Below are 27,920 nucleotides of genomic sequence, written 5' to 3'. Positions count from 1 at the left end.
TCTGCTCGGGAAAGTCAGCTTCGCATGCGGAAACAGCCTTTATGAATACACATTTTGCTCAGTGCTCGGTAAAGTCGGCTGTTTTTAGCATTTACGCATGCGGGAACGCTGTATGAATGATAGCCATAGAGAGCTTACTTAAAATACTTAAACTTATCAAATAACTTACTCTATTTTTATTTTAAATGTAGCAAAGCACAGGTATTCCCCTAGTATGTATAAATGAATTTCCTCTTTCCTCTTTCTTTTTGAAAAGTCAAAAAATTCACTGTCCTCATATTCATAAAGGGACATTTTTGTCAGATGCCGCAATCCTTTGGAAATCTATCTTTTCATACGTTTGGATCTTTTTAAATTTCAAACTCAAATCTGACATTTCTCAACAATAAATCTTTTTAGAACGCAAGTCAAAAAAAATAATAATTGATCACTCCAGACATGCTGAAGGGAGCTGTACCGATGCGAGAATTTATACAATAACCAATCAGTATTCAACACAGTTGATGGCATTTTTGATTAAAATAGCCAAATCGTATTTCAGTGAAAGTTGTCACTTTTTGTGTAATGGCAAAAAAGATTCTGTCGACACCAGGGGGGAAATACAGTCGTGATTCTACATAAAATTCATGACCTTAAAATGGGGAAATAAGGTTCTTAAAGTGAACTTGAAGCATAATTAAAATAAAAAAAACAGATACCGATCTAAGGAGGGGGAAGGCTCTGGGTCCTATAGAGCCTTCCCGCTCCTCTCCTGGTCCCCTCGTTCCACCGCCGGCTCCCCCGTTAGCAGTGTCTGATCGATGGCCCAGAGACTGCTTTCTTCTGCCGCAGGAGGCTTTGGAAGTCATAGGAATCCCGGGAGCTTCCAAAGATGGGCCGCCTTGTAGTGCGCAGTACGGAGCACCCTGTCATCAGGAGTACTCGGGCACCCGAAGTCTTCCGAAGCCCCCTGCATCGGGAGATTTGAACGGGGGAGACATCGCTGGAACGAGGGCACTGGGAGAGGAGCAGGAAGGCTCTATAGGACCCAGAGCCCCCCCCCCCCCCCTTCCATAGGTAAGTATCTGTTTGTTTTTTAGTTTAGTTAAAGTGAACCTCTGGACTAAAAATCTACTCAGCAGAACTGAAAAGGCTTGGTGTTTCTTTAAAAGTTTCACAGCATCAAAACTTTGTTTTTCTTACCAAAGCATCATTTTAGCTGCATTTGCAGCTAAGCTCCACCCATCAAAGAAGACTACCTGAGCTTTTTTTCCCTGATGCTGTTCAAAGCATGATGTGGCTGGATGGTGTTCTGGTTAAGGGCTCTGCCTCTGACACAGGAGACCTGGGTTCGAATCTCGGCTCTGCCTGTTCAGTAAGCCAGTAATTCAGTAAGGAGTTCTTTGGGCGAGACTCCCTTACACTGCTACTGCCTACTGAGTGCGCTCTAGTGGCTGCCTCGCAAGCGCTTTGAGTCCGACAGGAGAAAAGCGCTATACAAAAAAAGTAATTATTAACATTTCCTATGTTGTTATTCACGTTGCCTAGCAACTGGGAGGAGGGATCAGGACACAGGACAGTTGGAACTGTGTCTCATGCTCCCTGTCACCTCCTTTCAACCAAAAAGATGGCTGCCCCCATGAAATAACACACCTTTACCTGTTCTTTTAAAACAGGGTGGGTATTTTAATTAACATAACTAATGTAACTTAATGACAGTAAGTTTGTTTAGGCTGAAATTCCTCTTTAATATTTAGGTTTGCTTGAAATATGTGGTAGGACTGCTGGCAAGATTGCTTTCCAAAACAAGAAAATAACTTTCAACAGAAGTGACAAGAAGGACAAACAAAATTCTCCTGTAAGAACCAATGGCTTCTGATTGGACTGAAGTTTTGGTCATGTAACATAGTAGTCACGTGGGATCCACAATTCCTTTAAGAGGCCCTGTAGTGATATATAGTAGAATTCAGTACATTATTCAGGAGACCCACTTATATGTTAATTGTCCTGGTTTCAGCATCAAAAACACTTCCTATATCTGTATGTTGCTGTATATTAGTATGGAACTCCATCCTCCCAATGAGGCTTAGCCTAGGCTGTTTATTATGTGGAATTCTCCTCCCCAGAGCATTCTGGGAGACCAGTGGACAAACATTCTGCAGAAAACACCTGCCAGTACTAAAGATGTCGCCACCTGTGATAAATTTCAGAAGGTAGATCAAGGAGAGGAACGATTTTACAATGGGCAAACACTGAATAAATAATTTTAGTAATTAATATTGTAAAAACAAAACAAAAAATGGGCAATTTTATTCATGATGTTATATTGATTACATTTCCTCTTTAAGCGTTTGTTCTGTTTCTGCAGGGCGGAGGCACTTCCTGTTGATCTGCGGGGCGCACTGCGAGGACTCTGGAGAAATTATTTTCCGAGCAAGAAGAGCCGAGTCCAGAGCCAAACTGGTAGTCAAAGGTCAGAATCTGAGTCTTGCCCGATGTAAGAAACAATCTCGGGGTGAAGCCACCAATTTCCACTTTCCATTTTATGCCAAAAGTCATCAATGTGAGATCTGTCTGGATATCATTCACTTAAAGAGGATCTGTAACATAAAAAAAAATCCCCTGGAGTAGGGAGGGGGAAGCCTCTGGATCCTATCGAGGCTTATCCCATCCTCCTGTGTCCCATGGTGGTCTCGCTGTGCCCCTCCGAACAGCGGACATGCAAATATTTACCTTCCCGACCCCAGCGCTGGTGCATTAAAGCAGACCCGACTGAGATCGGCTATTTCCACCTATTTCTGAGCCAAGAGCCGCAACAGCGCCACCCAATGGAACAGGGAAAAGTAAATTTTGCACAGCCTGACAAATTGTCGGCAGGTTATTAGCCTTCAGCACCTGATCCTGGTGGTGGGGCTGCCACCTGAAGCTTCCAGGCACACTGGTTTTCTGTTGAGGTTCCTTCCCTTAGCCTTTGGCATTCAACTTCCACCGCAAGTCAGTGATGCTAGTTTTGGTTGACCCTGGGTTATCCCGGCACCTGTTCCACCACCCAAGAAGGCTTCTGATGGGAGACCAGCAACTTCACACAGTCTGTGCTTCGCTGTAGCCATTGTGTTTCGGGTCTTGTCAGGCTTTCATGGCAACTGTAGTGACACGAGGCCCACAAAGTCCCCACCATACTTTACCCCAACAGGCAATCTCTTACTTGACATTGCCCAGGTTCCACCACAAGGAGGTAGCAAGCTTGGAACCCAATTCAGGAAAAATATTGGAAATGTAAACAAACAAAAGGTTGAGGGGGGTTTCACAGTACAAACCAGTGTTATAGGTGCGGTGTGATCAAATAACCACATTCCACCGCAACGTTAAAAATAGCCTTTAGAGATTTCTGTGGCAATGCGCGTTAATCTCTAAGCTGGCAGCAAGCCAAGCCATAAGTGAGGCTCTCTGGAGCTCTTTTCCTGTGAAGGGAATACGAAGTGCATGGGAGTGTATTGCCAAAATACGTTTCCACGTATGCGCGATGCGAACAGCAAACAGTTTAAAATATCTGCGGCGCCATAGACACATGACTTCTGGTAGACGCGGGTGGTTGTCAATAATGGGATATTGTCATTGCGTTAAATCAGGTACTTCCAGTGTATCGCACCCCGGGAGGTATGAAATGCCCCATAGGTTTTCATTACTTTAGCGTTACCCTGCGGTAAAAAAGTGTAACGCAACGCAATCAGAATGTCCCAATGTGAAAGGGGCCTTATGGCTTTGGAGTTAGGAAGAGTAAGATCCTTTGTCAGGTTTATATTGTTCCCTGGTTTCCCATTGGTGAGATTTCTCCTGATAGAAGAGTTGATGCACCAAACTTCTTTTTACACCTGTTTTATCTCTTAATGTTTTTGCTTCTTTGTTTACCTCACAATTCTATAACATCGCGTACCCACAAGGAACGTTTTGTGTTACTTTTGTGCCTAACTAAGTGCATAAATCAACACCTACGTGTAAAATCGTGCAGAAACGTTCCTGTTTGGCATAACCAGATTATTCATCACAGTTTATTGGCTGCCAGAAGCATGTTTCTCATGCGTGACTCAAGGACTATTTTAGGATGTGCGCGGAGCAGGTGTTCATTGATAATGCGGGCCAAGCCAAGCTATTATGTCAAATATTCATTTGTTCGTCTTGGAAGAGATTTGTTTTTCTTATTTACTTTTATGAAGAAAAACAGAATATGTCTCAGGGGTTCCCTGCCTGCAACTTCCAAACTTCTGCTCTCCAGGCTGAGCTGATAATCAATAAAAAGATACCTCACCGATATGAGCCTGTAAGGGGGTGAGGGCTTCCTCTAACATTGTTCACCAAGAAGCCTGCGTATGACAGCCATGGGCAGGTCGGAGGAAGCACTTGCCTTCAAAGTTAATAGTTGGTGCCAAAGTATCTCCACCCTTACAGACTACTCTAGTCTACTGGTCTACAAACCCCCCTCCCCACTCTGGTAAGGTGTCTGATAATTAACCACTTGAGGACCATGGTGTTAAACCATCTTTTACTAAAATGGCCACTGCAGCTTTCAGGCCTCGCTGCAGGGCCGTACAACTCAGCACACAAGTGATTTCCCCCCCCCCCCCCTCCTTTTCTCCCCACCAACAGAGCTCTCTGTTGGTGGGGCCTGTTCCCCCCCCCCCCCCAGCGGTTTCACCATCTAACAGTGTCCGAGCAGCAGTTGTCACTGGGAGACTGAAGGCGGAGCTCTGCCTTCCAAGCAAGGTTACGCGCGCGATCTCCTGCTAGCCCCATAGAAGGCAGTTCATGCCAATCGGCGTGGAGCGGTCGGCAAGAAGTTAAAGTGAACCCGAGTCAAGAAATAAATACTTACCTAAGAAGAGGGAAGCCTCTGGATCCTATAGAGGCTTCCCGAGTCCTCCTTGCTCCTGCAGTTGCTCGCCTGGACCCTCCAGAAGATCTGGCCTGCTCCCTTCTTCAATAACCTGCACGGGTGGCTCCGGGTTACTGCTCAGGTGCGGCCCTACTCACCAAGGCCGGATTTACAAGTTTTGTGCCCCTAGGCCAGCATTCTTGTAGCTCCCTTTCCATGAGCAGCAGCGCCGTATTCCATGTGTACCACCCATGCATGTACAGCTGCCCTTCTTTTATGTACAGCTCCCTTGGGCAGCAGCTACCCTCTTCCATTTGTTGCTTACGAGTTGCAGACCCATTTTAACATTTGTAGTCTCCTGTCCTATTTGTAGCTGCCCTTCTTTTATGTCCAATCATCCCCTTGGGCTGCAGCTGCCCAAGGCCCAGGCCTGTAGTAGGTTGACTGCAGGGTACCGGTAGAAGCCCCAGGTAAGTTTTAGCTAGGCTTAAGTTTCCCTTTAAGCTATCCACAATAAGGGGTACTGGGCCAGAGCAGTCAATCAATAGATTCCAAGTTTGTTTTTACTTTAGAGACTCCAGTAAAATGGTGACTGTCCTCTTTCTCTCTATGACTTGAACTCCCTGTGCGGACAGTGAATGGTGGCTGTCCTCTTTCTCCCTATGACTCTCTTGAACTCCCTGTGCGGATAGTGAATGGTGACTGTCCTCTTTTTCTCCCTCTATAGAACTCCCTGTGCGGATAGTGAAGGCGTTGAGAGACAAGACAGCCCTTCAGGGTCACCGTGTCATCCTGGAGTGTAAGGTCAGCCCCGCCCGAGCTCGAGTCACATGGCTGCGGGGAGGTCATGTGATCCTTGCATCTGAGAAGTACCAGATCACCAGCGAGGATGCGTATCGTACGCTGACCATCACTGATGTGGGCCCAGAAGATGAAGATGTCTACACCGTGAAGACCACCAGTGGTCAGAGTTCAGCTCGGCTTATGGTGGAAGGTGAGGAGATGACTATTAGTATACTGTTTCCCCAATGATAACAAGAATAATATATGAAATAATATATGAAATCTCTCTGGTTCATAGTGAGCCTATTTAATCCCAATACAATTTCCCCCAAATGCTTCTGGTAACCTACACTGGGGGCAACTATACTGACTACACATACTGGAGGCACCTACCTAGCTAACCTACACTGAGGTCAACTATACTGGCTACCTATACCAGAGGCACCTACCTAGCTAACCTACACTGAGGTCAACTATACTGCCTATCTATACCAGAGGCACCTACCGAGCTAACCTACTCTGGGGGCAACTATACTGATTACCTATACTGGTGGCACCTACCTAGATAACCTACACTGGGGCAACTATACCGACTAAACATACTGGATGCACCTACCTAGCTAACCTACACTGAGGTCAACTATACTGGCTACCTATACCAGAGGCACCTACCTAGCTAACCTACACTGATGTCAACTATACTGACTACCTATACTGGAGGCACCTACCTAGCTAACCTATAGTGGGGCAACTATACTGACTACCTATACTGGAGGCACCTACCTAGCTAACCTATACTGGGGGCAACTATACTGACAGGTTCAGCTGAGATTGCAAAGATAATTGACCCCACCCCTAGTTTAGTGGCCAGAAGGGCTAATAACCTAAAAGATATGCTTGTCAGCAGCGAATATAGAAGTAGCCCACCCCTGAGGACTTGGCTAAACAAAACCCCAATTCAAGGGATGCATAGGTGCGGAAAATGCAAGGCATGCCCCTATGTACATAAGGCCAAAACGTTCTGGGATAGTGGAGGTGCTAATGAGTTTCAAATAAGGTCATTTATAAATTGTGACACTGAAAATGTTGTTTATATGATATCCTGCCCATGTGGCCTTATGTACATAGGGATGACTGAAAGGGCTTTAAAAGTCCGTATTCTTGAGCATATGTGTAGTATTGTAAATGGGGATGTGGATACGACCCTAGGCAGACACTATGCCACTAAACATGGGAGTAGATTGCAGGGTACACTGTTTAAGGGTATCTACAAATTGAATATGTCTAAGAGGAGAGGTGACGTGACCAATGAACTGCTGTGTAAAGAGGGGATGTGGATCTTTCGACTTCAAACTCTTAGCCCCTATGGTTTAAATAATGACTTCAATTTAAGGTCATATCTGAAAAAACAGATCTATACTAGAAAGAGATAGAGATACAACAGAGACTACTTATGTGCAGTTAGCAATAGGTGAGTGAGAGTACAAATCCATGAGTGAATGACAGTATGACAGATGTGATAAGCATGTCATATCCTGAGTGGATTCGAGGCATGTAACTACATACCTTGAACACAATTTATAAAAGTTCCCTCCCCCTTGGCTCTCCCTCCATGTTAAATTAAAACAAAACGTGATTAAGGACAGTGCTGGGGTGACCGCATAATTGGATTAAAAAGTACTATAATGCTATAAAAATTATCATTACAAAGTGGAGTGGAACATTGTTTACCTGTGAAGCGTGAAATATGAGGACATTGCGAGAGTATTGGGACTTTTTAGAGTTCCCATTACCTTTACGGAGCTGCAGTGCATATTAGTAGCGGTTACGAGATAGGAGGAGGAGTGAAGGAATGCACGTCGTATAAAAGAAGAAAAGAGTACGCCCATCAGTACATCCTGATGAATCGCCTGTGAGGGGCGGGAAACGCGTCGATGGGCGGGGCCTAGTGCACCACGTACACGTCACATCCACATCAGCGGATGAATCGACTCTGCAGCCGCCAATACAATACTCCATGCGTGCCGCCATTGCAGACCGCGGCTTGGAATAGCGGAACATAGCCGACCGCTGACGTTGCCTTCCTGACGCAGCATTGAGGCATTGCCCTGGTTGGGCACATCTCATTCCGGCTAAGAGGGACTGCCTGAGCACATGCTCAACACAAGCTGGAGGGCTGTGCCGTCCTCTCACCATATGGGACATCGTGCAGCATCATCAAGTGGGTACCCACACAGCAAGCTACAACGGAGGTGGTAAGAGTGACTTTCTATTTGGAAGCTATTCATTATCCCTGTGGAGATTATTACTTATCGAATCGATTATCGCTGCTGTGCAGGCAGTGGCGGCTCCAGGAAATTTTTTTAGGGGGTGCTATGCAGTTGCTGGACCAATTTCCGGGGGAGCTGACGACCTGCGGCGTGCGAAGCGCGCCGCGGCAAAAAATGGGTGTGGCTACAACCTGCGTCGCGCGAAGCAATGGGCGTGGTCATGACCGGATGAGGGCGGGGCTAACTGTAATTTAAAGTGAACCCAGGGTGAGAGTAATATGGTGGCTGCCATATTTATTTCCTTTTAAACAATACTAGTTGCCTGGCAGCCCTGCTGATCTATTTGGCTGTAGTAGTGAACTGAATTACACCAGAAACAAGCCATGCAGCTAATCTTGTCAGTTCTGACAATATTGTCAGAAACCCCTGACCTGCTGCATGCTTGTTCAGGGTCTATGGTTGAAAGAATAAGAGGCAGAGGACCAGCACGGCAGCCAGGCAACTGGTATTGCTTAAAAGGAGATAAATATGGCAGCCTCAATATTATTCTCACCTCGGGTTCCCTTTAAAAGTGCAACGCAAAGACAGAGGGCCCAAGTTTTGGTGACCCTTTTCCCAGAAAATTCACATAATTGTGCAGGTTTTCTCAAGAAAATACACGTAATGTGAGCAGATTTTAACAAAAAACATGTCCAATGACCCCAATATGCACAATCGTTATCAGATATGGCCCCAATATGCACAATCGTTATCAGATATGGCCCCAATATGCACAATCGTTATCAGATATGGCCCCAATATGCACAATCGTTATCAGATATGGCCCCAATATGCACAATCGTTATCAGATATGGCCCCAATATGCACAATCGTTATCAGATATGGCCCCAATATGCACAATCGGTAGCAGATATGGCCCCAATATGCACAATCGGTAGCAGATATGGCCCCAATATGCACAATCGGTAGCAGATATGGCCCCAATATGCACAATCGGTAGCAGATATGGTCCCAATATGCACAATCGGTAGCAGATATGGTCCCAATATGCACAATCGGTGGCAGATATGGTCCCAATATGCACAATCGGTGGCAGATATGGTCCCAATATGCACAATCGGTGGCAGATATGGTCCCAATATGCACAATCGGTGGCAGATATGGTCCCAATATGCACAATCGGTGGCAGATATGGTCCCAATATGCACAATCGGTGGCAGATATGGTCCCAATATGCACAATCGGTAGCAGATATGACCCCAATATGCACAATCGGTAGCAGATATGACCCCAATATGCACAATCGGTAGCAGATATGACCCCAATATGCACAATCGGTAGCAGATATGACCCCAATATGCACAATCCGTAGCAGATATGACCCCAATATGCACAATCCGTAGCAGATATGACCCCAATATGCACAATCGGTGGCAGATATGGCCCCAATATGCACAATCGGTGGCAGATATGGCCCCAATATGCACAATCGGTGGCAGATATGGCCCCAATATGCACAATCGGTAGCAGATATGACCTCAATATGCACAATCGGTAGCAGATATGACCTCAATATGCACAATCCGTAGCAGAAATGACCCCAATATGCACAATCGGTAGCAGATATGACCCCAATATGCACAATCGGTAGCAGATATGACCCCAATATGCACAATCGGTAGCAGAAATGACCCCAATATGCACAATCGGTAGCAGAAATGACCCCAATATGCACAATCGGTAGCAGAAATGACCCCAATATGCACAATCGGTAGCAGAAATGACCCCAATATGCACAATCGGTAGCAGAAATGACCCCAATATGCACAATCGGTAGCAGAAACGACCCCAATATGCACAATCCGTAGCAGATATGACCCCAATATGCACAATCCGTAGCAGATATGACCCCAATATGCACAATCCGTAGCAGATATGACCCCAATATGCACAATCCGTAGCAGATATGACCCCCACATGCACAATCAGCATCACCTGAAAAAGAAAAGAAAAACCCATTTACTCACCTACAGCCAGAAGACCTTCTATCCCGACCTCCTGTCCCGAGTCCCGACCTCCTTGTGGCGCGCAGCGCCCGCGCGCCCACGATCCTCTTCCTTCCCGACGTCACGACGAGACTTCCTGCCTGCATGCAGAGAGCAGGGCTACGGGAAAATGGCCGCCCGAAGCCATGCACTGCAGACTCGAAGTCTGCAGAACAGGGCTCCGGGCGGCCATCTTACCGTAGCCCTGCCTGCTGCTCCGTGCTGCCGCTGTGTGAACTGACTTGGCGTCTTTTAGACGCCTGAAGTCAGTTCACTCCAGGGGGTGCTTTGGGGGTGCTTGGACAATTCTAGGGGGTGCTCGAGCACCCCCAAGCACCCCCCTGGCGCCGCCCCTGTGTGCAGGTGGACTCAGTTGCCCCTATGGGAGTAGCCTTTCAAGCATCACGCACTGCAATTAAGTTGAGCAACGCTTAGGAGTGAGTGGGCGCCATTGCATGGATGTATGGATGGACGCATGATGCCGGCCTAGATTAGATAGTTGCTGTCTAGTTTAGAGCATCTCATTGTTGGTGCCTAGATGCCCCGCAAGTTTTTACTGATCAATTTATGAAGCTGATTTTTGCATGCAATCAAGCTATGAAATTGTGTCTTTTTTGTATTCATTAATAAAATTCTACTATCTGATTTATACATCTTGAACCCTAGCCAATAATTTCTTATACATTTGCATACTTGAAGGGTGATGTATAGCAGTATAATGCCTAATCAGGAGTAGTATGGTAGGCCTATAATGAGTATTTGTGCAGCCACCATTGTTTTTGGAGACAGCGTTTCTTCTTATTTTGACCTACCTATACTGGAGGCACCTACCTAGCTAACCTATACTGACAGTGACTACACATACTGGAGGCACCTACCTAGCTAATCTACACTGGGGGCAACTATACTGACTACACATACTGAAGGCACCTACATAGCTAACCTATACTGGGGACAACTATACTGACTACCTATCCCGGAGGCACCTTCCTAGCTAACCCATACTGGGGGCAACTATACTGGCTACCTATACTAGAGGCACCTACCTAGCCAACCTACACTGGGGGAAACTATACTGACTACCTATACTGGAGGCACCTACCTAGCTAACCTATACTAGGGCAACTATACTGACTACCTGAACTAGAGGCACCTACCTAGCTAACCTACACTGGGGGCAACTATACTGACAACACATACTGGAGGCACCTACTTAGCTAACCTACACTGGGGACAACTATACTGACTACCTATACTGGAGGCACCTACCTAGCTAACCTACACTGAGGTCAACTATACTGGCTACCTATACCAGAGGCACCTACCTAGCTAACCTACACTGGGGGCAACTATACTGACTACCTATACTGGAGGCACCTACCTAGCTAACCTATACTGGGGGCAACTATACTGGCTACCTACACTGGAGGCACCTACCTAGCTAACCTATAGTGGGGCAACTATACTGGCTACCCATACTGGGGGCAACTGTACTTAGATACCCTATACAGGGGGTACCTATACCTGGCTACCTACCTACCTATACACACCAAATGGAGTAGTGGTCCCCAGGCTGAAAAAGGTTGGGAACCCCTGCTCTATAGGACCCAGAGCCTTCCCTCTCCTTAGGTAAGTGTCTGGTTGATTTTTTTATAGGTTCACATTAGCTTTAGGCTGAGATTATCATACTTGACCCACAGGTTGCCAATAGTAATGTTAAGATATTATATCTGAATATTAAATTTATATTATATCTGAATCCAGTAAGTGACCATAGTTCATGGAACTTGCCTTTGGAAAATGTCTTTCTTGGAATCATCACTTTTCTCCTCCCCGATGTCAGGTTTGGCCATCCAGCTGCTCCGTCACCTGCGGGACGTGAAGGTGACGGCCCCAGACGACGCCTGCTTTGAGTGTGACGTATCCATTCCTCTGCCCCGCCCTCCGCAGTGGAGTCTGAACGGGGTGTTGTTGCACAATGGTGGAGATGTCGTCATAGAGACCAGAGGGAACCGCCACCGGCTAATCCTGAAGGACACCTTCCCTGGCATGTCCGGATCCGTCAGATTCACCGCCGGCAAAACGCGCTCAGAAGCCAAACTCACAGTATTAGGTAACAAGGAGAGCCCTTTGGGTCTTGATTTTCAGTGTATCTAAGAGTGTCTCCTTTACTGACAGAAGCTGAACTATTTCACAGGACAGAAAGAAAACAGAGAGAATTGCCCCCTGTATGTATTTAGAGAGTTTAGCCTGTCTAATCCCCCCTCATCTGTGGCTAGTCACACATGTAATTTTATCTCTCAGTTGTGGCAGCTGGCTAATTTGAGAGCACCAGGTGTTAACCCTATTTCTGCTTCCATGAAAACAGGAAGTAGACATACTGCAGATTTATTACAGGATTTGTATCAGCTGTAACAAATAAATGTTTTTCTTTAAAGGTTATTTTGCTGTTGCTTATCTTTTACAGTAGAGAGGAAATTTTGAGTTCAGGTCCACTTTAAAGTAGACTTGAACTGAGAACTTCCTCTCTGCTCTAAAAGATAAGCAACAGCATAATAACCTTTAAAAATGTCCTTATTACAGCTTATAGAACTCCTACTGAGATTCTGCAGAGTGGTTACTTCCTAGTAACCTGGGAGCACAGAAAGGGTTAAGCTCCTGTGTTTACATAGTAGCTCAGAACGTGGCAGAGTCGGCACAGAGTGGACAGCTCACATTACACTAGCCCATTACTTGCTGAGAAGGGAGAACTAGGCAAGCTGTTCTCTATAAACTCACACAGGGGGATTTCTCTGTATTTCTTTGTCTCCTGTGCAAGAGTTTATGTCCACTTTAAGCTGGCCATCGATTTATGGCCAGATCGACTATTAGATACATCCCTCTCTGATCCTGGTCAGAGAGGGATCTACTGCCTGCCCACATACTGCAGTGATTTCCAATAGATTTTAGCATACCAGCCATGCTGCCCCCCACCCCCCTGCCCATGTGCATTGTTAAAGGCTCACCTTTCCGCTGGCTTCCTCCAGTGTTCAGCGTCACCGCAAGGGCCTGCACCACATGACTCAGGGCACATAGTGATGTCACAACTAGCGCCAGTGTCACACCGAACCGAAGGAGGCCAGGAGTTGCCCCGACAAAAAGGTGAGGCTTTATCACAGCACACTGGCACAGTGGTGACACTTATATACTTGGCAGGACACCGGCCGGGGGTCAGTCAGTCCTCATGGTATGGAACGCTGTTACCGTTGCACCCTACTTCTGATTGACCCACTCAACCAATTTTGAACATAAATCGATTGGAAGATCAATCGGGTGGCCATGTTGCGGCACCAATTCTCTTCCGATTCCATAAAATTCTTGAATCGGAATGTCTGTCGCCCCGCGATATTGAGCAATGTGTGGGCACCCTTAAGATTTGAATTCTGCGGCTTGAGTGTGGGAAGGCGACGAGATGAATCTGATTTGATAAAGTGAAGAACGGCGTTAAACACTCTTTTTTTGTTTGTTTTTTTATCCTAACGAAGAGCTGTTTAATGTGCTAAATACAGACAATTAAAACCTTTTTCTTCTTTAATTGCGGAGGGAGAATAGCTAACGCTCATCCAAAACAATTTGTTCATTATGGATAGTACAGAGAGGGGATAATGGCCCAGGTGGTGCCTGCTTGTTGCCAATGCATAATACATGCTAAACTTTCTGCTGATTAATACTCAGTGTACAGTGTGATACCTAGCATCGCCCCTCACAGCAGCCAGGGCCGGACATCTGGAAGGGCCACCTAGGTCTGGGCCTTGAGCGGCAGAAGGCCACTGGGCGGCTGGACATGGAAGAGGGATTGCTTTACAGTGTGATACCCGGTTCGCCCTCTCAGCAGCCAGGGACGGACTTCTGGAAGGGCCATCAAGGTCCGGGCTTTGAGCGGCAGAGGGCCAAGAGGCGGCTGGACATGGAAGAGGGATTGCTTTGTATGGAGGCTGTAAATAGAATACAGAGATTGCAAATAAGGAGCAACACATGAAAATAAGGAGCTGCTGCCCAAGGGACCTGTATAGGACTGAAGGGGGCTGCTGTACATGAATGTTAAGGTACATACAGGGCCGGGCCGAGGCAGAGGCGAGAGAGGCTCCAGCCTCAGGGCGCAGTGTAGGAGGGCGCACAACTCACTCAGCTATCATTCCCCTATTGTGCTTGAAGCAGAGAGAAATAAGATAAGGGGATACATGGCAGTGACTGCAAGCCAGATAACTAGAGATTAAGGTGTTGGGAGGCCCTGGGGCGCCTCTTAGTCTAATAGCAATCACTGTGTGACGGCTGGGGTGGGAGGGATGGACACTTTGTTGTCTCAGCCTTGGGTGCTGGAGGACCTTGTCCCGGCTCTGGGTACATACTTACCTCGCGACGCAGGAAAACGGATCCCCTGAAGACGGGTGCTCCCCAATCCATGTTCCGGCCGGCGGTATGTGCGACGTTACATAGCAGGTGCTAATGAGACTTCAGGCGATCACGTTACTTTGCGTGGGAGTCATCGTGGATCTTAACCTCCTTGGCGGTAATCCCGAGCTAAGGTCGGGGCAGAAATCCGCAGCTCAGAGCGGTAATCCCGACCTGTGCTCAGGGTAGCCGCTGAAGGCTGTGTGCTGAGTATAGCCCGCAGCGGGCGTTTCTACATACCTCCCGGGGATCCCGATGTCGGCCGACATTATTCTTCCTCTCCACCAGGGCTTTGGTCTTTAGGGAGATTTAAGCCCATGGTCCTCAAGTGGTTAAAAAATTGCTGTCCGTCAGGAAAATCGTTGGAAAGATCGCTTACGGGCCTTTAGACATGGAAGAGAGTGCTGTACATACAATGAGAAGGGTGCTGCAGCACATGGAACGGGAGCTGCAAGAAATTTGGCCTGGGGTGGAAAAAGTATAAATCTGGCCGTGCCAGCAGCGGCTGTATGCTTGGAGACACCCGGTGGTGTATAGTATAGACTACCTGACAGAACTGTCTGGTTTACTATGCTAGGAGCGGTGTGTTTATCATTCTGCTGTCTATGTGATGTGACCTCACCTGCCCCTCCTGTCTATCACAAGTCTTGTATCAGTCCAAACAGAACTGCTGATCGAGCTTGAAGCTTGTCTGGCTGCAAATCATAAATATGAAATATATGCAGAATTTAACTGAGATAAACATAAAACCTCAAGTGTCATTTAGCTGAGAACGAAGAAATCCCTTCAGTTAAACAGTTCAAGTAAATACCAAAGGCAACCATTAATGATACAATCCTGCATATCACACCTTATGTAAAGATATCACACCTTATCAAAGTTATCACACCTTATCAAAGTTATCACGCCTTATCAAAGTTATCACACCTTATGTAAAGATATCACACCTTATCAAAGTTATTACACCTTATCAAAGTTATTACACCTTATCAAAGGTATTACACCTTATGGAAATATATCACACCTTATCAAAGTTAACACGCCTTATCAAAGTTATCACACCTTATGGAAAGATATCACACCTTATCAAAGTTATTACACCTGATCAAAGTTATTACACCTTATCAAAGGTATTACACCTTATGGAAATATATCACACCTTATCAAAGTTAACACGCCTTATCAGAGTAGCATAGTGAGTGCAACGAACCCACAGGGGCTCAGGGCAGGATGAGCGCCATTGCCAATTAGCAGGCATAAGTTCGTAGCGCTTGCTATGCTACTCTGATAAGGCGTGTTAACTTTGATAAGGTGTGATATCTTTGATAAGGTGTGATAACTTAGATAAGGTGTGATAACTTTGATAAGGTGTGATATTTTAGTTATCATGGTTTAGTGAATCAAACCCAAGCTCTCATACTACACAGAAGTGGTCAAATTGGCCAGTGATTGGCCAATCAAAATTGGATGTGTGAATGCACCCTAATGGACACTGTTGGAATGGAAAATCTGCTGCCAGTCACTCAGTTAGTGCAGATGTGGAAAGTAAAGCCTGGTACACACTTTTCATTGATTGGCCAATCCTTGACCAATTCTACCACCTCCATGTAGTGTGAGGATCAACAGATATCGAATACTATAAGCAAACTGTATAGGTAAATCCTCATACCACATAAAGGTGGTAAAATTGGTCAGTGTTTGGCCAATCATAATTGAAAGTGTGTACCAGGCCTAATAACAATTGTTCCTGCTGTAATCTTATTCATGTAGGAAGAGGAGAAATCCTGGGTCATCCAAGCACAGATTCAGGCTTGAAAAGTATGGTCTTTGTGCTTCGGGTCAGTTTAAGAAATCTATAATTGGCAATAAATTTAAGTATAAAGGTCATTCAAAAAAACAACAACTTACGAAAACATTTTTGCATTCATGATGTATGTTTATAGTAGAATTTCCCTTTAAAGTCTGAAAACATAAACTATGTTTCCTGTCGTTAACAGCAGAGAGCACAGCACTAGCCGTTCACTAATATATTCTGTTCTTCTCTTTTTACAGAACAATAGGAAGACGTGCTTGCATCAGTCACGGTCTGTGGGCTCCGGCTAGGCCTCGTCTTCCCGTGCAGGCGCTACGCCCGGCCCAGTCTTCAGCGGCCTCCAGACTCGCGTACGGTTGAGCTGTGCTCATCCCAGTGTTCAGGCCCAGGGAGCGGGGCTCAAGCAAAGCTTTCTCTAAGCCATTAGACACGGGTTATAAACCCCTCCACTCTCCGCTCTTATTTATTTATCATTATGCTCCTACGCTCCCCCCATGGCTCCCTCACCAGTGGGGTGCAGGGAGGGGCAGGCGGGCACATCCAGGCGGGGTGGCAGAGATGGAGAGGTCAGGGATGTGAGCAGGATGAATGGCGCGAGGGTGACAGGATGTCGGAAGCAGATGTGTAGGTTCGGTGGTGAATTGACGGTAGAATGGCTCATGAGTGGTTCTGGGGTCGTGGTCCTTCTCCATACATTATATGAGTCTTGAACTCTCTGGGAAACGATCAATAAGAAGAGTAAGTGCACTTTTGTGAAATTTATAGTGAAGTTGCTCCTCTTACCTGGCTGGATCAATGCCAGCTGCGTTAAAAGGCTCCTTTCATGCCTATCCGCTGCCCGGGAAACCCTCCCTGCTTTACAGAGTAGGACTGCAGGTCAGACAGGCTTTGCAATCCGCAGTACTGTGAATAGTGGTGAGAGCTTCAGCTTTGCAGCCAGGGGGCAATCTACAAACCCGGGACTCGCCTTGAATTTCCCCCTCTCCCTACAAGGGAATAGGGTTGGACCCAGGTTGTAAAGCTACATACTCACCACCCAACGGGTCCAGCAACGTCCCCTTGACGACGCCTCTTCCTGTTCGTGATGTCATGCGACTACACAATGGGCAAGTAAGCGATCCTGGTACTTTGCGCGGAGTCGTCGGGGGTCTTAAAGATCCGATCTGCTGTGTCCGACACTTGACAATGAGTGATCGCTGCCGGGAGCAACATTGTTTAAAATGCTTATCTTAAACGATGTTGCCCGACGTCAGGTAACATCGCCGCAAGTATCGCCGGGTGAGTATGAGGCTTAACCCTTACACATACTTTCTTCTGTTCAGAGAAGGATAATGATGAAATGGGGCCCAAGCCAAGATAGTAGTTTTAGCTCCCGCCATTTATGTAATCTAAGGTAGGAGAGTGGTCAGAGAAGGTGGTCACTGGGCCATTTGATACCTTTTATGCCCCAGGCTCCTGCCTAGATTTGCCTTGTGGATGATCCTGCTTTGCTTCTGTTCCTCCTGCCTTGAATGTGAGAAATGGAACAATAGTGGAGACGGAGTGGTCAGAAGAGACCTTATGCTTATGTTACCCTTCCCTGTGCCATTGTGTATGGAGGGAGGAAAACAAAGAACAGCCCTCATTGTGATGGGATAGATTCAAGAGTGAGGAACTTCTTAGGGAGCCTGAAGGACATATTAGGGGGAGTTTGAACAGTAATTAATGGGGATCAGTGGGGGAAGGAGGGGCCAAGATGGATAGACAGGGGTTCTTCTTGGATGGTGGGACCCCACCAAGGCCATGGCTCCTAAAGTAGTTGCTATGGCCTCTATGCCACTGTTTGCAGCACGAGAGTCCCAAATGCAAATCTCAACTAAGATGCTATCGGAGGCATGAAGTACGGCTGGGAAAACCGTGATCCAGCAAACATGGACATTTTATTAATTTATGAGACTGCCAGAATCTCACAAAAGTGAGTACACCTCTCACATTTTTGTAAATATTTAATCATATCTTTTCATGGGATAACACTGTAGAGATGACAGTCATAATAATCTGAACTGAACATTTGTATAGCGCTTTTCTCCTATTGGACTCAAAGTGCTCAAGAGACCACCCTGCAGTGTTAGGGAGTCTTGCCTTGAACTTCTTACTGAGACCCTGGCCAGGATTCAAACCATGGTCGCCCATGTCAAAGGCTGTGCCCTTAACCATTACGCTTACTAGCCCCATGGTACAATGTAGTCAGTGTACAGCTTGTATAGCAGGATAAATTCAGTAATGTCTAAACTGCTTGCAACAAGAATACACTTTTAAGTGAAGAATATCAGAATTCTGCCCAAAATGTCCATATTTTGTATTCCCACCATTATTTTCCAGAACACACACCCCTAACTCTCTTGGCCATGGAGGTCACTAGAGCTTCACCGGTAGCCATTGGAATCCTCTTCCACTCCTCCATGATGAAGCTGGTGGAGACCTTGAGCTCCTCCACCTTCTGTTTGAGCCTGATGCCCCACAGACGCTCAGTAGGGTTTAGGTCTACTCAGGACCCAGGCTTGGCCAATCCAGCACCTTAATGCTCAGTGTCATGTCTTCAGTGTTATCCCATGAATGTAACATGAGAGATGTACTTTTGTGAGGTACTGCATGTCCACCCTGAGAAGGCCCATTGGAGCCACATGAAGTGGAGCTGTATGAGTGAACAGAGAATGTGAATTTTTTTTCAGACTGCTTTACAGAATGTTCAGAATGAAGATGGAGGCAGGTTGCAGTAATAAGTCTGTTTGGGGGAACATAGAATGATTCATGGAGGTGCTGCCGCCCTGCTGAGATGTCTGTCCTGCCAATGACCACACCCCCTACCTCCTAACACCTGGGCGACCTGTGTACGCCTCTTCTGCCTTTCTCCCGACACATGGGCTGCCTATGTACGCCTCTTCTGCCTTCCTCCCGACACATGGCCCACCTTTGTTTGTCTCTTTTGTCTGCTAATAAATCTCTAACTTAAATTTATGTGCTGCTGCTGTTTTTTTTTGTTTTTGTTGTAAAAATAACAACAATATTCTTAGATGCAGTAAATGCAACCTTAAAAAAATCACTTTTTAAAAAAATACTTATTACATTGGCACAGATGGAAACGTGATCCATGTAAAAACGGTGAAAAATCTGTTAACACTCAGTCAATGCGACGCATCCGTTGGTCCGGAAAAATTGATGCAGACCCAAACTTGCAGTCCATTCAATGGAATGGACCCGTTCAAACGGAGCAATGTAAACAGTTCCTATTAATTAACAAAGGATCTTTCACCTCAGTTCCCTTACAGTCCGTAACTGCTTGCCTCAGCAGTGGGCAGCTTTTGGGTGGTCCAGAGGCTTTCCAGAACCTCTTCAAGCCCACCCGTTGCCCGGGATCCTCTCCTTCTGTCAGTGCTCCTGGTCGCGTATGAGCGCATCTATACGTGACTAAGGTCTGTGCATGCCCAGTAGTACGAAGTGCTTGTGCGTGGAGGAAAAGAGCCGTGCATAAGCAGCTTCAACCTACTGGGCATGCACAGCTAAGGTCTGGGCATGCTCATTCGGGACACACTTGCATACAGCCGGAGTGCAGCCACAAGAAACACATTCAAGAAGCTGTTGTCGAATATGTTTTAGAGGATTTTGCTCTGGAACGGTGGGCTGTAAGAAGATCGGGGAAGCCTCTGGACTATGCAGAGCCTTCCCACTTCTGGGGTATCTATATTTTTACTTACATTTCATTTGAGCTACGCTAGAAAGCATATCTGAAATAAGAAATTAGCTTCAGGTTTGATACACACCGGATGTAAAGAGAAGGCTCTGGAGACCATAGAGAGTTCCTGGTCATCGGGCCATCCCGGCTTTTAGGCAAACATGCAAAAAGGCTCTGCCTCTGACACAGGAGACCTGGGTTCAAATCTCGGCTCTGCCTGTTCAGTAAGCCAGCACCTATTTCAGTAAGGAGTTCCTTGGGCAAGTCTCCTTAACACTGCTACTGCCTACTGAGTGCGCTCTAGTGGCTGCCTCGCAAGCACTTTGAGTCCGACAGGAGAAAAGCGCTATACAAATACTGCCATTATTATTATCTGTAAATTTACAGATATTCCTGGTTAAGGTTAGGTTTAAAGGGATACTGAAGCCATGATTAAAACATCATTTTTACTCACCTGGGGCTTCTACCAACCCCCTGCAGCTGTCCTGTGCCCTTGCAGTCACTTGCGGATCATCCAGTCCCCCACCGCCAGCTAGTTTCTACCAGGGGGCTGGTAGAAGCCCCAGGTAAGTAAAAATTATTTTTTAATCATGGCTTAAGTATCCCTTTAAGGTTACGTCTACCAATATTCTCCTATTTCAGTGCAAATGACAATAGTAAAATATCTGTAAAAAAAAGATATTTTACGACAGCTATATACAACCCTGTTCTCACACTGAACCCTCCAACTAACCCGAACCACCCCCCATGCCCAACTTTATCCCCCCCCCCCTCCACTTTACCTTAACCCCCTAAACATTCCTCCGCCACCCCCTCCCCCGCCAATCGCCACAAAAAACACTTTTTTTTTGGGTACAGCCATAGACACCAATTGAAATACTGGCATTGACATGTAATTTTTGGGATATGGCTAAAACAATTCATGAGATTTCAAGCATATTAGAAAAAATTATATATACCTGAATATAGAGTTAATGCAAGTTTATGCAGTTAAAATGAAGCGAGTCAGACATTTGCAAAACTAATATTTTTATCGTATGTTTCTACAAAAAATGATGTTCTTTCCACTTCGGGGTCTGCTTGCCGCTACTTTATATTGAGTTCAATGGCGGCCCCCATTTGGTCCCAAATTGTCTGCTTCCGTCTTTTAGTACTTCGGAGGCATACTTTTGATCTACCCACGCCTCCAAGTAGTTCTGAATGTGAGCGCAACTGTACTGCGCATGCATGAGCCTGGACTCGCGCCTGCACAGTATGGATGTGGTTGTCTTAAGGACCACTCAGGGACGTATTTCCAAAGACGTGTACACTGATAAAGGCGGCCACGATATTTTCGTTGCCACGCGAAGCTGCTAAAATTACTGAAATTCGACTATTGGGCACTGGTTAAAGGGGAACTTTAGCCTAAACAAATATACTGTCATTAAATTACATTAGTTATGTTAATTAAAATAGGTATTATAATCTCTTACCCACCCTGTTTTAAAAGAACAGGCACATGTTTGTGATTTCATAAGGGCAGTCATCTTTTTGGTTGAAAAGGGGTGACAGAGCATGAAACACAGTTCCAACTGTCTTGTGTTGTGATCGCCCCTCTCAGCTATGTGTGCAAACTTCAAATCTCAAATTAAAAAAAAAAAAAAAAATTGCACCAAAACAGCAGAAGGAGAACAACAACATCAGAAATCCCATCATGCTTTGCACAGCATGAGGGGAAAAAAAGCCCGGGCAGTTTTCTTCTGTGCAGCTAAAAATGAGGCTTGGGTAAGAAAAACAAAGTTCTGATGCTGTGAAACTGTTAAAAAAAACCCAAGCCTTTTCAGTGCTGCTGAGTAGACTTTTAGTCTGCAGGTTCACTTTAACACCGATAGTAGAATAATCGGTAAAATTACCAATATTCTTCTATCACTTTACCTAACCCTCTCCTTAAACAAATCCCCCCTACCCTACACCTAACACTAATCTACTTCCTTGCAGCTAAAGCGTCCCACCACAGATATCTGCACCACCTTCCCCATATAATTCCGCAAAATTTTGTTAATTGCAGCTAGAGCGGAGGCGTGGCTTATAAACATTGTAGTCTATGCAGAGCGCATATTGCCATCTGGCCGTGAGTGTCCAATAAATTACCTACCTCACCAAAAGCTTCCTGCAGAGTACCAAAGAGCTATTTGATATTAGCAGAGCGATTAACTTCAACCAACAATGGTGCAGGAAGGATGGGATGAACCAAGGATCGGGTAGGCTCTATGGTACCCAGAGCCTTCCCTCTACATAGGTGAGTATCAAACCTGAAGCAAGTTTCCCTTTAAGCTGATATTTTTTAAGCAACGTAGACCAATGGTCTAGCACCATATATAATAGATGGGATACAGATGGGAACATCAAACTTGGAGAAGGACTTAGGCCCGGTTCACATTAGCGGTTGCTATCCGGAATCGCCGTGCCGGAGCCGTGCCGCGTCCGGACCGCATGCGGACCGGACGAAACGGACGCACGGCATAGCAATGAAAGTCTATGCGACCGTTCACATGCGTCCGTTTCGTCCGGAGCCGGACCGGATCCGGACTCCGGCGTCCGTTCCAACATGCGCTATTTTTTGGTCCGGCTGACGTATCCGGACCGGAGCCGGAATGTTGCATCCGGCCAATGGAAACCAATGAGAACCGGAGAGCGCACAACACACTGGCTATAAAAACCGGATGTTATACCACACTTCCTATGCTGACTCTATGGTATGGTGGCCATTTTGGATGGGGACCACATGGCACCAGCGTTCACAGAGTGGAGCAGCAGTGACTTCATGCTGGAGCTCTTTGGCAGCAACATGTCTGACGATATGTCTGATAACGAGGGGGTGAGGCCCTACACATCAGAAGACCTCATCCTACAGGTGCAGCAGGTACCAGCCCTGTGGGACAAGGGGGATGCGGACCACAGCAACATCAAAAAATGCAGAGGCCTGTGGAAAAAAATTGCCAAGTTGTATGTGGAGGACTTTGAGCACTTGAGCAAGAGACAGCAAGGCACAGAGGGTATGTTGACTAGAAGTTTTTGGGGGGGCTTGTGGTTAGCTTGTGATGTATTCCACTTTTGCTATGGATTTGTGTCACCCACGTGTTGCCCACCCACCCGTGGCCCACCCACCTGTTCCCCACCCACCTGTACCCCACCTGTGATGTATCCCACCCACCTGTGATGTATCCCACCCACCTGTACCCCACCTGTGATGTATCCCACCCACCTGTGATGTATCCCACCCACCTGTACCCCACCTGTGATGTATCCCACCCACCTGTGATTTATCCCACCCACCTGTACCCCACCTGTGATGTATCCCACCCACCTGTGATGTATCCCACCCACCTGTACCCCACCTGTGATGTATCCCACCCACCTGTGATGTATCCCACCCACCTGTGATGTATCCCACCCACCTGTACCCCACCTGTGATGTATACCACCCACCTGTGATGTATCCCACCCACCTGTACCCCACCTGTGATGTATCCCACCCACCTGTGATGTATCCCACCCACCTGTACCCCACCTGTGATGTATCCCACCCACCTGTGATGTATCCCACCCACCTGTACCCCACCTGTGATGTATCCCACCCACCTGTGATGTATCCCACCCACCTGTACCCCACCTGTGATATATCCCACCCACCTGTACCTAACCTGTGATGTATCCCACCCACCTGTACCCCACCTGTGATGTCTCCCACCCACCTGTGATGTCTCCCACCCACCTGTGATGTCTCCCACCCACCTGCGATGTACCCCACCTGTGCACATAAAACATACACAATGACCAATTATTAAACATCAATTTATTGTAAAAAATTAAGACATTTAAAATCACTTAAAAACTTGAAACTCCAAAATAAACACATTTCAACAAAACATATTAAAAACCAAACATTCACCCTCGTCCTGGTGGTGTGGTAAAATAAAGTCTCAGTTGGTCCCTGTTCCGCAGTGACACTACCCTTGGCCTGGTTGCATACCTCCGCAGGGGCATTAGTGGAAGCACATTCGGGGGTTCCGGAGTCTCTCTTTCCTCCTGCCGCACAAAGTTGTGGAGGATGCATGCTGCCTTCACCACGACAACTGCGTTGCCCGGTTTCAGCAGCATGGGCGTGTGGAACACCCTCCACTTTGACACCAGGATCCCAAATGTGCACTCCACCATTCTCCTTGCACGGCTCAACCGAGCATTGAAGTGTAGCTGGCTGGCATCAAGTCCCCTGTCTGGGTACGGACGCATTACATGGTCGGACAGGGCGAAGGCCTCGTCCCCCACAAACACATAGGGGTAGGCCGGTGCCCTTGTCCCAGGCCAGGGTCTGTCACGGGGGAGACGCAGTCTGCCTTCCTCCATCAGCCGGCAAAGGGTCGTACGCTGGAAAATTCCAGAGTCATTGGAACTACCGTACGACCCCACGTCCACGTACACAAACTTGTAGTCCGCATCTGCCACTGCCATTAGAACAATGCTAAAGTATTTTTTATAGTTGAAATAATGGCTGCCACTCCCCACGGGTTTCTGAAGCCGGATGTGTTTCCCATCCAGTGCGCCAACACAATTAGGAAACTTGCACTCGGTCCAGAAGCCCTGGGCGATCTCCTCCCATTTCGTGGTGTCTGGCACAGGCATGTATCTGGCCCTCAGTCGCGTCCAAAGGATCCTCGAAGTCCTCACGACGATGCCTGCCACCGTGCTCTTCCCAATACGAAATGTGACATGTAGCGATGTATATGTTTGTCCAGTTGCGATGTACCTACAAGAGAAATAATCGAAATCAATTTTTCATGTCGTTACAGGAGAAAGGTTCAAGACAAGGTGGCGCAATATACGTGATGCATACGTGAAATGGCTACGGAAGAAAAAACTTGCCGAACGAAGTGGCAGTGGCGGGGGAAAGCGACAAAAAGACTACCAATTTGCCAAGCAATTGTCTTTCATCAATGCAAGCCTGGAACCTAGACTGTAAGTACCACTACTGTGGGCAGGAACTGAGAGCTCATTTTAGCAGACAACTACCATGACTTCGGCCATGTATTGCTATAAACTGGCCTCAATTCCCATGGCTAGCGAACTTTTCTCACAAGCTTTATCAAATGTTTGGTAGAAACGGTTGATAAAGTGTTTGCTAGTGTTTGCTAGCTCTGTGAATTGACGCCACATGCTGTTTGGCACACCAATAAATATTGTTTTTATCTACAGGACTGAAGACAATTTGGAGCAAGAGGAACCGACCCAGGAGGCACGGTTCAGCAGTGAGGAGAGCTTGGTGGATGATGACGTCGCCGATGTAACCTATTGCCCCGAGGAGAGGAGTAGGAGGAGGGAGTCCTTAGCTATCCCAGCTCTCTCCTTTGATGATGACTTGGTAGAAGAGAGCTTGGATGTTGAGGTTGCAGGACCGAGTGTGGAAGAAGCTGCACCTCCACAATCGACCGCTATGGAAGCTCCAGGGGAACAAGAACAAAGTGAGGAGCACCGAGAGACTGCAGCACAACCAGCGCGCAGGGCAACCCCGACACAGGCCAGAGGACGGGAAGATGCTGCCACACCACCAGTGAGGACCACCCCACCAGTGAGGCGTCGAGGTACCCTCCCCCCAACAAGGAGAGAGACAGAGTCCGAGATGTCCGGGGCTGTCTCCGGACTTCTCGGGATTCTTCAGAGCCACCAAACTCTCATAACCCGGCAGTTGCAAGATGAGGACAGGGGCCATATCATGGAGCAGTACAAGTCCCACATCACTTCACTGCAATGTGAGCTCGACGCTGTACATGGGCACTACAGGGACGAGCTTAAAATGATGCATGAGATGCACAGAGGAGAAATCGACCAACTGCGTGCGCAGCATCATCAGTCGGTGGGCCAGCTGCAGAACATGATGCAGCAAATGCATCAACAAAGCAAGGAACTACTGAAATTGCAGGCACACCCGTGTTTTCACACTGTGATGTCTCTAATACCATATTTGGAAAAGGTGCCTTCCCAAAACATGATGGCGTGCCATTCCACTTTGCTGGAGGTGATCAAACAACACATGGACACGCCATTATTGCAACCACCAATTTTTAGACCCCCACAACCAACAGCGGTGCCCACCTGGCAATCATCACAGATGTACACCGGCTACAGAGGCAGTCAATATGGGCCACCGCTGTCAGGGTCCAGCTCATCCACGACCAGCACCCAAGAGAGTCCAGATTTCCAGGCAGCAACTCCCACCTTTTCTAGTAGTGGTGCCGATCCAATTTGAAAAAAAAAGTCAAATTGTTCCTGGACATGCTCCTCTGAATACCTCCGATCCTCGGAGGAAGGATACCATCCCAGGGCTTTTTAGCCCAACCTTTTCCCTGCCCCATCTCCTTCAACCAAGGTTCAGAGGTGTTCAGATGACCATGTCAGGGAACTTTTGTTTTTGCTGGACTTGAACTTTAGGGCCTGGTGTCCCCGAAAGACACTACCTGGGTCACAACCTTGTGCCTGTTGCACTGCACCTGTAGTCCTGCACCTGTGCCTTTGATTCCTCTTGTTCCTTACTTTGTTGTTCCTAATCACTTGCACAAGACCCTTGGAGCCATGGGTGAAGGACACCTTCACTGGTCGGTGAGAGGCCTAGCCTTTTCACTGACCTGTGTCCTTCATCCATGGCTCAGAGGGTCATGTGCCAGTGATTAGGTTTTAGAAGCACTAAAAATTTAGGGCCTGGTGTCCCCGAAAGACACTACCTGTAGTCCTGCTCCTCTGCCATCGGTTCCTCTTGCTCCTCACTTTGTTCTTGTTCCTAATCACTTGCACAAGACCCTTGAAACCATGGATGAAGGACACCTACACTGGTCGGTGAGAGGCCTAGCCTTTTCACTGACCTGTGTCCTTCATCCATGGCTCAGAGGGTCATGTGCCAGTGGTTAGGTTTTTAAAGCACTCCAATTTTAGGGCCTGGTGTCCCCGAAAGACACTACCTGGGTCACAACCTTGTGCCTGTTGCACTGCACCTGTAGTCATGCACCTCTGCCATCGGTTCCTCTTGCTCCTCACTTTGTTCTTGTTCCTAACCACTTGCACAAGACCCTTTGAACCATGGATGAAGGACACCTTGACTGGTCGGTGAGAGGCCTAGCCTTTTCACTGACCTGTGTCCTTCATCCATGGCTCAGAGGGTCCTGTGCCAGTGGTTAGGTTTTAGAAGCACTAAAAATTTAGGGCCTGGTGTCCCCGAAAGACACTACCTGGGTCACAAACTTGTGCCTGTTGCACTGCACCTGTAGTCCTGCTCCTCTGCCATCGGTTCCTCTTGCTCCTCACTTTGTTCTTGTTCCTAATCACTTGCACAAGACCCTTGGAGCCATGGATGAAGGACACCTACACTGGTCGGTGAGAGGCCTAGCCTTTTCACTGACCTGTGTCCTTCATCCATGGCTCAGAGGGTCCTGTGCCAGTGGTTAGGTTTTTGAAGCACTTTAATATTAGGGACTGGTGTCCCCGAAAGACACTTGGGCAGCTATGCCCTGCAACTCTTCCAGCACAAAGTTGGTGGTTGGTGTTCCTTAAAACTGACCGGGCTATACCATAGATATGTTATTTTTTGTCTTCCATGTTGGAAGAATGTTTCCATGTTGGAAAGTGGTTGTTTTTGCAATAAAAAAATTTGTTTTTACATACCTCAGTGTGATGAGTAGTTGTTCTTGTGGTGTGACTGCTCTCCTGAACGTGGTATCCTTCTTCCTAAGGTCATCCTTCACCATCTCCAAGAGGGTATCAAACCTGTCAGGAGATGGAAAGGAAGAAGCTGTAAAGTATGTTGTGGGACAAGGTGTTGGGTGGAGGATGGGGGAGGTGTGTTTACAGAGGTTTGGGAGTGTTGTGGAGGGTGGGGGTGTAGTGTATAGCTAGGTATACAGGGGTGTGGGGGTCAGGGTGGTGTGTTTAGCTAGGTATACAGGGATGAGGTGTTGTGGGGGTGAGGGTGGGGTGTTTAGGGATGGTGGGG

At 47.1% G+C, this 27,920-nt stretch overlaps 1 protein-coding gene across 3 annotated transcripts in view; it reads left to right on the top strand.

The window, feature by feature from the left end:
• OBSL1 (obscurin like cytoskeletal adaptor 1) overlaps nucleotides 1-19,188 on the top strand; it is a 144,070-nt gene extending 124,882 nt beyond the window's left edge. For all 3 annotated transcript variants that reach the window (XM_068245951.1, XM_068245950.1, XM_068245952.1), the window contains 4 exons: nucleotides 2,348-2,452; nucleotides 5,577-5,843; nucleotides 11,791-12,060; nucleotides 16,431-19,188. In XM_068245951.1, the coding sequence (XP_068102052.1) occupies nucleotides 2,348-2,452; nucleotides 5,577-5,843; nucleotides 11,791-12,060; nucleotides 16,431-16,438 (650 nt within the window). In that variant the 3' untranslated portion in view covers nucleotides 16,439-19,188. The remainder of the gene's footprint in view (nucleotides 1-2,347; nucleotides 2,453-5,576; nucleotides 5,844-11,790; nucleotides 12,061-16,430) is intronic.
• The last annotated feature ends 8,732 nt before the right edge of the window (nucleotides 19,189-27,920 follow it).

Source organism: Hyperolius riggenbachi, chromosome 7, assembly GCF_040937935.1.
Source record: "Hyperolius riggenbachi isolate aHypRig1 chromosome 7, aHypRig1.pri, whole genome shotgun sequence".
NCBI classification, from domain to species: domain Eukaryota; kingdom Metazoa; phylum Chordata; class Amphibia; order Anura; family Hyperoliidae; genus Hyperolius; species Hyperolius riggenbachi.
This window is presented reverse-complemented; position numbering and strand designations above follow the sequence as displayed.